The sequence below is a fragment of the Gastrolobium bilobum genome, unplaced genomic scaffold (genome assembly GCF_033153095.1).
Source record: "Gastrolobium bilobum isolate Gb01-03AN ecotype WA unplaced genomic scaffold, APGP_CSIRO_Gbil_v1 utg24772, whole genome shotgun sequence".
NCBI classification, from domain to species: domain Eukaryota; kingdom Viridiplantae; phylum Streptophyta; class Magnoliopsida; order Fabales; family Fabaceae; genus Gastrolobium; species Gastrolobium bilobum.
The window spans coordinates 1,191-13,659 of record NW_026900134.1 but is presented as its reverse complement, the minus strand read 5'-3'; the positions used below and the strand labels follow the sequence as shown (position 1 = coordinate 13,659).

The 12,469-nt window shown below is 39.7% G+C and overlaps 1 protein-coding gene across 1 annotated transcript; it reads left to right on the top strand.

Moving 5' to 3' along the window:
• The first annotated feature begins 6,764 nt into the window (after positions 1–6,764).
• LOC133295459 (receptor-like protein EIX2) lies at positions 6,765–8,390 on the top strand. Its single transcript, XM_061494299.1, has one exon. The coding sequence runs from the start codon at positions 6,765–6,767 to the stop codon at positions 8,388–8,390; it is 1,626 nt and encodes a 541-aa protein (XP_061350283.1).
• Positions 8,391–12,469: the final 4,079 nt, after the last annotated feature.

Below are 12,469 nucleotides of genomic sequence, written 5' to 3'. Positions count from 1 at the left end.
AAGGCTTTGCATATAACTGTTTCTCTCTGAGAATTTGCAACACAGTTCTCAAGTGACCTTCATGCTCTTCCTTACTCTTGGAATATATCAGGATATCATCAATAAACACAATCACGAATTGATCCAGAAACGGCTTAAATATGCGATTCATGTAATCCATAAACACCGCAGGAGCATTAGTGAGTCCAAATGGAATTACTTGATACTCATAATGTCCATATCTAGATCGGAAGGCAGTCTTCGGAATATCTTCCTGCCTAATTCGGATTTGATGATAACCCGACCTCAAATCAATCTTTGAGAAGACACAAGCACCCCTCAACTGATCAAGCAAATCATCTATGCGAGGGAGAGGATACTTGTTCTTAATGGTAACCTTATTCAACTGACGGTAATCAGTGCACAATCTCATGCTACCGTCCTTCTTCTTAACAAATATGACTGGTGCTCCCCACGGGGACACACTTGGCCGGATAAACTGCTTAGCCGAAAGCTCTTCAGTATGCTTCTTTAACTCGGCTAATTCCGGTGGTGACATCCTATACGGAGCCAGAGAGATAGGCCCCACACCAGGCAACAGATCAATCGTGAACTCAATCTCTCTATGAGGCGGAAGTTGTGGAATTTCATCTGGAAACACATCCACAAACTCCCTCACCACGGAAATAGTGCCAATCTCCTCATGACTTCCGCCTACTAAACCCCCCACAAAGACATATCCCAATGCCCCGGCCCTCAAAGCCTTTCTAACCTGCAACACAGATAGATATGGGGAAGAACTAGTAGCAGAATCATCAGCATCAAGCACAATCCTTTTACCGCAGCAGTCTATCATAGCACAGTTCTTTGACAACCAGTCCATACCCAAGATAACTTGAAGGCTGATCATAGGTAAACAAATAAAATCCAGCACGTAATCTCGGCCTTCATATTTGAACTCAACATCTTTACACAACACGGATGTACAACACTCCTCTCCAGTAGCAGTAACCACTTTCATTGGAGGGCGAATGTCATACATTTGCAAATTTAGCCCAACGGCCATAAAATCAGACATACAGGAGTGTGTAGCTCCTGAATCAAACAACACTTCAACATCCATATTATCAATGTAAATTGTACCTTTCACTAGATTCGGAGCCTTCTCCGATTGCTGACGGTCCATGGTATATACTCTACCAACCGTCTGAGACTCTAGCATAGGTTGAACAACAGAGACCGGAACAGCAGTAGCTTGAACTGCCATAGTCCTTGCTTCGTTCTGAGGACACTGCCTGGAGTAGTGACCGGATCTTCCACATTTAAAGCAAATCACCTCACCAGTAGCACATGGACCTCTATGCTCTTTGCCACATCCCTTGCACTTGGGAGGAGGTCCTCTATCAACAAACTTCTTCTGAGTACCGGGTCTTTTGAACAAGTCAAAGGGCTTATTCGCATTCAGCTTCTTGCCTTGCACCTTCCTGTTCTTCCAATAACCTGAGCCCGTTGCTTTATTGGAATTAGGTGCCTGGGCCTCAGAAGACTTCTTGGTTTGGGACACCTTATACACTTCCTCCACCTTTCTACACTGGTTTACAAACCGACTGAATTCTCGGATGTCACAATTTGACATCTTCCGAGACATCTTTTCATTAAGACCCCATTGGAACTTGGAGGTCATTTCAGCCGGGGTGGGTAAGGCTCGCCCATAGTTGGCGTATTTCACCAACTCATTGAATTTTGAGAAGTATTGGTCAATAGACATCGACCCTTGTTTGAGATCGTTATACTCATTCTGCTTTTGTTCCCTAGCCTCTCTAGGGAAGTAGTTATCCAAGAACAATGTCTCGAATAACCGCCATGTGATCTCCCGACCTTCAGCTTCTAATGGCTGCACGGTATTTGTCCACCAATCTTCTGCTTCCTCTTCCAGCATATAAACAGAGTAAGCCAACTTCATCGCGTCAGGGCACCTCATCACCCTGAATATCTTCTCCATAGCTTGGAGCCATTTTGCAGCCGCCATTGGCTCATAACCTCCCTTAAAAGAAGGAGGTTTATGTTTTGGAAAGCCATCAGTCTCCTTTCCTCCATTTCATGATCACCGACATTTTCAACTTGAGGTTGACGAACCTCAGTGTGATGACTCCGACTTCCGGAGTGGTGACTACCTTCACCCTCATTGTTACCCACTCCACCTTCTTCCTGTGAAGGAGGTGGAGAAGGCGTAGCAGTGTGAGGAGGAGGAGTAGGTTGCCGGTTCACGGGCCTAGGACCCCTCAACGTCCTCAGCTCAGTCATCATTGCGGCCATGGCAGTCCGCGAGTCTTCATTTGTCTTTAACAAATTTTCATTGGCTTGCCTGCTAGCAGCCAACTCTCTCTGAACGGCTGCAAGAGCTTCAGCCACGGGATCAGGCTGTACGCCCGTTGCCCCACGGCCACTTCTAGGCCTCACAAGAGCAGCCAAAACAGGTTCTGGCTGAGCATTGGTGTTTGATGGTCCGGGGTTGTTTCGGTTCCTCGTCATGTCACTACACATGTTACACAAAGAAGTGAGTTGATCAGGCCCACACTTAGTGATCACAAATGCAATAATCATACAGAGTACTAAAACAACTATAAAGCATCAAACACTAAGCATGCTTAACAATTTCCGACGAAACTGCTCTGATACCATAAAATGTAACACCCCGTTCTAGAACCGGTTTGTTAACATCTCATTATGATATTAAGCGCAGTTACAATCACATGGGTTCAATTAAAATTCGGATAAATTTTCATTTTAAAACGTACCGAACTTATAATACCCAATTTCGTGATCATAACCGTATTACCTTGCGGAAACAGATAAATTAAGCTTAACATCATGTTCATTTTCCATTTTTAAACCATTAATTTACTTCTTGTTTAGTTCAACACTTCTACTATATTGTAGGTTTCTTCATTAGCTACCTGTGGCTTCAAACCGTGCTCAAATCGGAGCACTGTAGCCCAAGTTAGGACCATTTGAAGCAACACAAGAGAGTGTTGGTCACAGGCCCAGCGCGCTTCAGCGCGCTCCCGGGCGCTCAAGCGCGCGCTATCGGGCGCTAAAGCCTCCATCTGGGCGCTTAAGCGCACGGAGGCAGTAAGCATTAGCATTTCCAGTGTGGATGGGCGCTTAAGCGCGCAACAGGGCGCTCAGGCGCGCTAGCCTGGGCGCTCAAGCTCCCACTGGGACGTTTTAGCGCGCAGAGACAGAAGCATTTCCTCCTACAGTGGCTAAGGGCGCTTAAGCGCGGGCCAGGGCGCTCCAGCGCGCAATCCTGGGCGCTTAAGCCCCCACTTGGGCGCTCCAGCGCGAGGAGGCAGAATGCATTGGCACTCGCAGGGGCAGCAGGGCGCTTGGGCGCGCTCCTGGGCGCTTAAGCGCGCTGCCAGGGAATTCCAATTCCCACATTTCTCAAGTCCAAGCCTAGGGGAAAATGCATCCCCATTACAAACCCCAATTGTCCATGCCCCAAAACTAAATCCTAGCACTCATCCAACCTCTCCTCATGAGATTTAGCTAGAATTTGGGCAGCATGACCTTTGTTTTCTCATCGTTTACCAATTTAAACAAAAGGGTACCTAATTGATTTTCAGCCCAACCAATTCACAACTCAATACATGATAGCATGCATATCTGAATTTCAAGTGGCATCATTTACATTACATACCCATTACAAATCATGGAACTTAGCTTACAAAATACTATGATCATTCCCTTGGCTCTCATCAACAAAAGAGATGACCAAAGGCATGAGCATAGGCTAAGTCCATTCCAATATACAAATCATAAATCTAGCATTGCCTATTCATTTAATTCTATACATGTGAGCTACAAAACAACATGTACAATCTCAAAAGAAATGCCACATTTCATGCATAATCCAGATATGGCCACTTGCCACCAGAGGCTCCTGCAGCATCCTTACCTGAAAGGGGGTCCCCACAACACGGGGTGAGATATACGAATATATCCAGTAAACCAGGGGTCCTTGGAGCATCTCTCCACCCCACAGTTCCATATCAGTGTAATAGCAATAACAATAATAATGCAGTAAATACATATCTATGCAAAGTGCAATACATCTCCAGGAGAAATCCCTCGAGCTCTCAAGCTGTCCTAAGGAAACTCAGATGCAAATAGTCCTACTGGCCAGCTAACTACCAAGTATGATTTACGCATCGTCATGCCACATACCAACATAGGGAAACACCATCCTATGCCACACCAAATGCATACACATACGTATAACAAAGCATTACACTATTTTATTGCATTTATATACACAATCACAACCTCCACCCTTTCAGGGCTTGGTAGAACAGTCAAGGGAATTACACCCAAGGTCCGAAGGCTTACCTCAATGCTTCAGTCGACCTTTGTTCTTCACCAACAGTTTCAGCAATCAACTTTTACAAACATACACCTACACATGGTGTAATGCAATCAACACATTGCATCCAAGAGTATTTCACAATCAACCATCAATTACTCAATTCAAAGCACAACCCAAGTATGAGCTTACCAATTCCAATGAGCTATTCAAGCTCCATAGCTTGCTCCAATGGTTGATCACTCACGGTTGGTCCAAATGTCTCAATCCTAGACATCACAAGGATCCAATCAATCATTCAACTCACTAATTGTTCAACATGCTAGAATACTAACCAATCCAAGCATGAATTTTCCAATATTATGAACAATTATCAAATGACCATCTAGGCTCATTTCCACCGATTAAATGACATTCCTAGCATTTTCCATAACATGCTCTAAGCTCCATTCTTCCTAGAACATAGCTAATTCAACTACATTTCATAAAAATCCCAATTTACTATTCACAAACCCTAACTCATGCAAATTTCAAGGAATCATGAGGTTCAAGGGTTAGAATCTTACCACCAATGGTCACACAACCAAGGATTGATGACTCCTCAAGCTTCAATGGAGGTAGAAACTCTCAAAACCCCAAATTTCTCCAAAGGGCCGAATTTTTGAGAGCCAATATCCCACCACACAAAGCTCCCCACTTAAAACTAAGCTTGGATTATGAAAGAGGGCGAGATTCTAAGCGATTTAGGCTTTTGAATCATCCAAAACCATCAAGGTTTGATCTCTCTCTCTCTCTTTCCCTTTTCTTCTTCCCTCTCTTCTCCCTCTCTTCTCTTCTCCTTTCTGGTTCGACGGGTTGGGTGGGAAATGAGGGGTTCTTTTTGGTGTTTTACCACTTAACATTGGTTAAGTGGTAACATGTGGGTATTGGTTCGTCTATCTATTTAACTCCAATAATTACCAAACTTTACCCAAAAGTCTGGAATATTATTCTAGGAATATTTACAATTTTATTTTTATATTTTGGGCACTTTCGCCAGTACCCATTTATACCCCTTAATTTTCACTGAGTACACTTTTTAACTTCAAAGTGACTCAGATTCATTTAATTAAGCCTTATACTTAATTTTACTCATTAAAACATGCTTAATTATTTAATTACATGCAATTTGCTAATTAATTAGGTTAGGGCTATTATACATTCATATAGAGTTATTTGATAACATGATATGTTTTGCTCTGATATGACTTCTGTAATATGATTTCTGTAACAATCTCTGGCCATTGATTGTATAGTACCCGGATGTCCGCTTTGGGGTCCTCCCTCGGGACTGATGGTGTACGCCTCTGATATGTCTGGTTCCGCTTTGGGGTCCTCCCTCGGGAACACGTGCGTTGATTTCCGCTTGGGGTCCTCCCTTGGGAATGACGGCGCACATCTCTGATATGATATGGATATATGCTCTGTTCTGTTATGATATTTGTTATATGTTGTATTTGTATACTCTGTATCTGACTTTCATGCAGGAGTGAGCCAGGGGTATGGAGAATTCTCTATAAACCTGGAGCTTATTGAGATTTGTAATCTCACCCCTCTTTGGGGACATATTTTCAGGTGCCCAGATTCCCGGTGAGTCCTCACTAGGCAGGGACACGACACGTGGCTGAGGCAGTTGACAGATTGGATTTTGAGTGGCTGTAGGCTACTACCTTTTTGGAGTGTTTGATGTATTTTAGTATTTTCGCATTTGATGGATCATGATATTGATCCTTTATTGTGTATATGGCCTGTATATGTTTTGTACATGTCTGTCGCTTTGATGCATGTACATTTGGGTATTCAGGCACGTTATATGATGAGGTAGTATTCAGATATGTTTACGTGTTGGATTGCATGCTGTTAGATATAGTGGCACTGTGCCAAGTTATGCATGCGCCCATGGATGGACATTTGATTATATTTGTATAAACTGTTTATCAGGAAATGCTTCTGTGAGGGATTGGAAAATCCCCAGTTGTCCGATTTATAGAGGAAACTCTGCCCGATTTTCGTTTACGACGAATGAGAATTTAAAAAGGAAAAAGAAAAAGTTAGCTCGTATTTTCAGAAGTTAAGTCTTCCGCTGTTTCTGTTTATATCATGTGTATGTTAATTGAACCGGCTCGAGACGGGGATGTTACAATAATCCATCACTTGTCTGGATGTGCTAGATATTCACTAGATGAGTTGGATCTGAGCATGAATAAACTCCACATTGCCTGACCTTTCAATATTCTCATCTTTAAAAAGATTATATCTTCATGATAACAGGTTAAATGGCAAGATTCCTGAAGATATTCGATTTCCAACTCAATTGGTTTCACTGGTTATTTTTTCAAACTCTTTGGAAGGTGTGATCAGTGACTCCCATTTTGCTAATATGTCTAAGTTAGAGTCATTGGACTTATCTGACAACTCATTGACTGTAGCTTTTAGCAAAAACTGGATTCCATCTTTTCAATTACATTCCATAACATTGAGATCTTGCAAGCTAGGTCCTGCATTTCCCAAATGGTTGCAGACACAAAATAACATCATTGATCTTGACATTTCTCATAATGGAATATCAGATATTGTTCCAGAGTGGTTTTGGGCTAAATTTTCATTCTTGGAGTTGTCGAACGTGAATCTTTCATACAACAATCTCAAAGGTACAATTCCAAATTTTCCTGTAAAGAATATTCCTTTTTCTTTAACTCTGACGTCAAATCAATTTGAAGGCCCCATTCCAACATTTATGCGGGGTTTTGTAACCCTTGATCTGTCCATAAATAAGTTTTCAGATTCTCTTGAGTTTTTTTGTGCTAATGGTACAGTTGAAACATTAGCCCAATTAGACCTTTCAAATAATCAGCTATCCGGACAGATTCCGGACTGTTGGAGCCATTTCAAGTCATTAGCTTATTTAGATTTGAGTCACAATAATTTTTCAGGAAAGGTTCCCACTTCAATGGGATCGCTTCTTGAACTTCAAGCATTGCTATTGAGAAACAATAGTTTAAATGAGGGGATCCCTTTCTCATTGAGGCATTGTACAAAGTTAGTAATGCTAGATCTGGCAGAAAATAGATTGTCAAGACCTATCCCTCCTTGGATTGGGGGCGAATTTCAAGAGTTGCAAATTTTAAGCTTGGGAAGGAATCACCTGTATGGAAGCTTACCATTACAACTTTGTTCTCTAAAAAGCATTCAGCTCTTGGATCTCTCATGGAACAATCTGTCCGGACCAATTCCCAAATGCTTCAAAAATTTTATTTCAATGGCTCAAAAGAATTCCTCAAGAGATTATCCTGACCATGTATATGATTATAAGCAAGGTCCTGAATCAGGCACAATGTCATATGAATTGAATGAATTCTTAATGTGGAAAGGTGCCGAACAACTGTTCAAGAATAATCAGTTATTTCTTTTAAAAAGCATTGATCTCTCAAACAATCATTTTTCAGAAGAAATTCCAGCAGAATTGGAGAATTTATTTGGATTGGTTTCATTGAATTTATCAAGGAACAATTTGACAGGGAAAATTCCTTCAAATATTGGAAGGCTAACATCACTTGAATTTCTTGATTTGTCAAGAAACCAGATTTCTGGTTCAATTCCTTCCAGTCTTGCTCAAATTGACCGGCTTGCAATGTTAGATTTGTCACATAACCATCTATCTGGAGAAATTCCTATCGGCACACAATTACAGAGCTTTGATGCCTCCAAATATGAAGATAATCTTGATCTTTGTGGGAAGCCACTTGACAAATTGTGTATGGAAGCAGAGCCACCGAATGAACCAAAAGTTAAATCTCATGAAGATGAACATTTGTTGTTTACTCGTGGATTTTACGTGAGTATGGCATTTGGATTTGTTATAGGCTTTTGGGGAATTTTTGGCTCAATTCTAGTCAATCGTTCTTGCCGACATGCTTATTTCAGGATATTGAACAATTTAGTTGACAGTATTTATGTGATGATAGCAATTAAAGTTGCCAAATACAAGAGGTGGCTCAAACACTAACAGGTAATATTATTCTAGCCCTCCTATATATATATACTCCGCTTTGCTTTCTACAATAAATAAATATTTGTTTATTTATGTACATTAAGCAACCATACTATCGTTAAGTTTTTTCTTTTTTATTTATTTAAAATATTAAAACATATAGCTTCAAATGAAACTTGCTTTTAACATTAACTGAACTTACAAACGTTATTGTAATTTCATAAGTTGTTTCTAAGATACTAATTTGTAATAACATATTCAACTAATATTATAGTACTATTATTTCTGATTGTAGGATTTATATTTTTGAACTCTTTTTTAATATAACTTTTTTTGTTAAACATGTAAGCTGCTAATTGTTTTCGCACGAAATGATTACTTTTTCAGAACCATTGCATAAACTAAAAGAGTTTAATTGATATGTGCGGTTAGTTTAAAGAAATTTTATACCGACATATATCTACTAATATTTTGACATATCATTATTTATTTTCATCACATTTTTAATTAAAATAAAGAGCAAAGACCTTTTTTTGAACCCTAACAAAAAAACACGGTCTCCACTTTAGTCCCTTACAAAAATAAATTAGTCAGTTAGTCCCTAGCAAATTCAAGGTGGACCCATTTTAGTCCTTTTGAGGGACTAATATGAGTCTTTTTTTAATTTATAAGGGATTACGATTTCAACTAAGTGGATCCACTTTGAATTTGTTAGGAACTAACTGTAACATCCCCGTCTCGAGCCGGTTCAATTAACATACATATGATACAAACAGAAACAGCGGAAGACTTAACTTACGAAAATACGAACTAACTTTTTCTTTTTCTTTAATCCTTTTTCACATGACATATCACATTGCATACTTCTTCTAATTTAATTCTTATTTTACGGAGACGAAAATCGGACAGAGTAACCTCTGTAAATCGGACAACTGGGGATTTTCCAATCCCACACTCAAGAGTTCCTGATAGACAGTTTAAACAATATATATTTCCAGAAGTACCAGTCATGCAAATATACTCAGATACCCATCTATGGGCGCATGCTGAACTTGGCTCCGTGCCACAAATCTAATAGCATGCAATCCAATACATAACATAACTGAATACTACATAGTCATATCATCATGCCTGAATACATAAATATACAAGTATCGAATATGAACACTATGCAACAATACATCTTCTCCAAAAATACGTCTAAAACAAATAGTAGCATCCGACCACCCAGAACTCCACATCCTCATACTAGTACCTCTAGCCACGGTTAGTGTCCTTGTCCCATGAGGCTCTTCAATTAACTGTGTTCCTGAAATCATATCCCCAAACGGGGTTAGAGACGAATCTCTAGTAAACTCCAGGTTTATGGAAAACCCTCCATACCCTGGGCTCACTTCCTGCATGACAGTCAGATACATAATATACAAAACACCATATAAACAATTATCATAACTGAACAAAGCATATATACATATCTTATCAAAGACAAACGCAGTCATTCCCAAGGGATGACCCCAAGCGAAAATCAACACGCGTAACAAATATCTTTTACAAAAATCATCACAATACTCACATCAGAACAAAACGTGTTATATCAGAGACGTACGCAATCGTTCCCAAGGGATGACCCCAAGCGGAAATCAACGTACGTAACAAATATCATTTACAAAATCATCATACATATCCCATAAAACATGTCATATAATCAAATATCATAACCAAACAAAACATATACACATATCTTATCAGAAACGTACGCAGTTATTCCCAAGGGAGGACCCCAAGCGGAAATCAACGCACGTGTTCCCAAGGGAGGACCCCAAGCGGAACCAGAACATATCAGAGGCGTACGCAATCATTCCCAAGGGATGACCCCAAGCGGAAATCAACGCACGTGTTCCCGAGGGAGGACCCCAAAGCGGAACCAGAACATATCAGAGGCGTACGCAGTCATTCCCAAGGGAGGACCCCAAGCGGAATTCAACGCACGTGTTCCCGAGGGAGGACCCCAAAGCGGAACCAGAACATATTAGAGGCGTACGCAGTCATTCCCAAGGGAGGACCCCAAGCGGAAATCAACGCACGTGTTCCCGAGGGAGGACCCCAAAGCGGAACCAGAACATATCAAAGGCGTACACCATCAGTCCCGAGGGAGGACCCCAAAGCGAACATCCGGGTACTATACAATCAATGGCCAGATATTGTTACAGAAATCATATTACAGAAGTCATATCATAACAAAACATATCATATTAACACATATCAAAGTAAATACATCAAAACAAAACATATATAGCTCTATATGAATGCATCTATATCATATATCTCATACATATCATACAACCTGACCACAGTCCGTACACTATGGCGGAACACAAAGTAGGAGCGAACCCCATAAACATAGAGCTTACATCTTTGAACTTTACAATCTGCTTACTTGAAGAACAAGCTACTTATCATACTCCACGAGAATCCAAACGTTCACAGTCCCTAGGTACACCTAGAGAAGGAATTCAACATAAAACTCAATAAAATGATATAATGCTATGTAAATATACAAGACACACACTTTATTGTTTATTTTCTTTTTACTTAATCATATTAAGTCATGAGTGAGTGGTTCTTTGTTCAACAAATCCCCACAAAATTCCATATATTCACTTAGTCTTAGGATAGTCCCAAAAGGCCTTTAGAACACTCATTACTCCTCTTAGCACCTAAAAGCCTATTTTTCCCAATTTAAGGCCGAATGCCCATTACAAAGGAGCTATAAGATTTCTCTTTGTCTAGTGCCTAAACCCAAGCTTAGCCACCAATATAAATTATTTTACGCATATAAGTATCCTCACTTTGCGAAACAATATCTCCGAACATATACCTCATTTGAAAATGGCCAAAACTCATTTTAAGGCCATACAAAGGAGCTACCTTATTTTCTTTTTTATTTCACCAAAGCGAAGGTCCATACACCTTAGAATATCATTCCACGCATAAAAGTATGCTCGCTTTGTAAAACAGTAACTCATAGCACATACTTCCTTTGAAAATGGCTAAGAGGCACATAAAGGAAATCATGCCAACTTCATGATTTCAATGCTTTACTCCATCAAATTCAAGCTTATCACACACCTCTAATCCAAGATTCGTTAATTGATATATACGACACTGTTCATCTCTACAATACTATTCATGTATGCGTCACTATTCACGTATACGACACTATTCAAAAATACGGTATTTTTAATTTTCCAAAATACATTTTCACCGTTAAAATTCTCATCTAAACACTTTTCTCAACATGAGCTAAACCTGAATCAAGCTCTAACATGCTCAATCAAACCAAATTTTCAAAATGAAAACCTAGATTCAATCTTCCTCAAAACTAAAAGAAAACCAAGATTTCTCAACATAAACTTAACTAGACGAAGGGGAAGGCTTACTTCAAGCTCCCATGGCTTCAAGCTCCATCAAAATCTCCATTATCCATGAAATCCGAAATCTTGGAGGAGGAGGATCTCTCTCTACAATGAAACCCACTCAGAAATACTGGTACCAATGGATTCTTCTCGAAATTTCTTATAAGTTTGGCTTTGGAACGGAGTGATTTGGAGTTTTCTAGCTCAAGTTATGAGCCTTGGAAGATTGGATTTCAAAATCTCATTCTCTTCCTCCCTCACTGTCGTCCGCGAGAAGAAAATAAGAAGGAATAGTAACTTTTTTTGAAATTTCACTTATATAGGTCAAATTAAATCCAACTGGGTAAAGGTTTATCTATCTACACACCTCCATTCATAACCAAACTTTACCCAATGGACTAGAATATTTTTCTAGTCATATTTCTATTTTTACTTTCACTTTTTGGATAACTTTATTTACCCGTATTTTTACCTCTTAACTGTCATTTTAACTCATTTTTCACCAAAGGTGACTTTATTTCTTTTACTTCTAATTATTCTTCAATACTAAATCCACAATTACTAATGAGGGTTATTATATTCACCCCACCTTTTAAGGATTTTGCCCACAAAATCAAACATAAGACATAACACATACCTGACGACAAACTCAGGATAACGCTGGAGAATATCATTCTC

Bases quoted from the DNA above. Each gene is read 5' to 3' on its own strand.
- LOC133295459 (XM_061494299.1), top strand. From the start codon at position 6,765: ATGTCTAAGTTAGAGTCATTGGACTTATCTGACAACTCATTGACTGTA.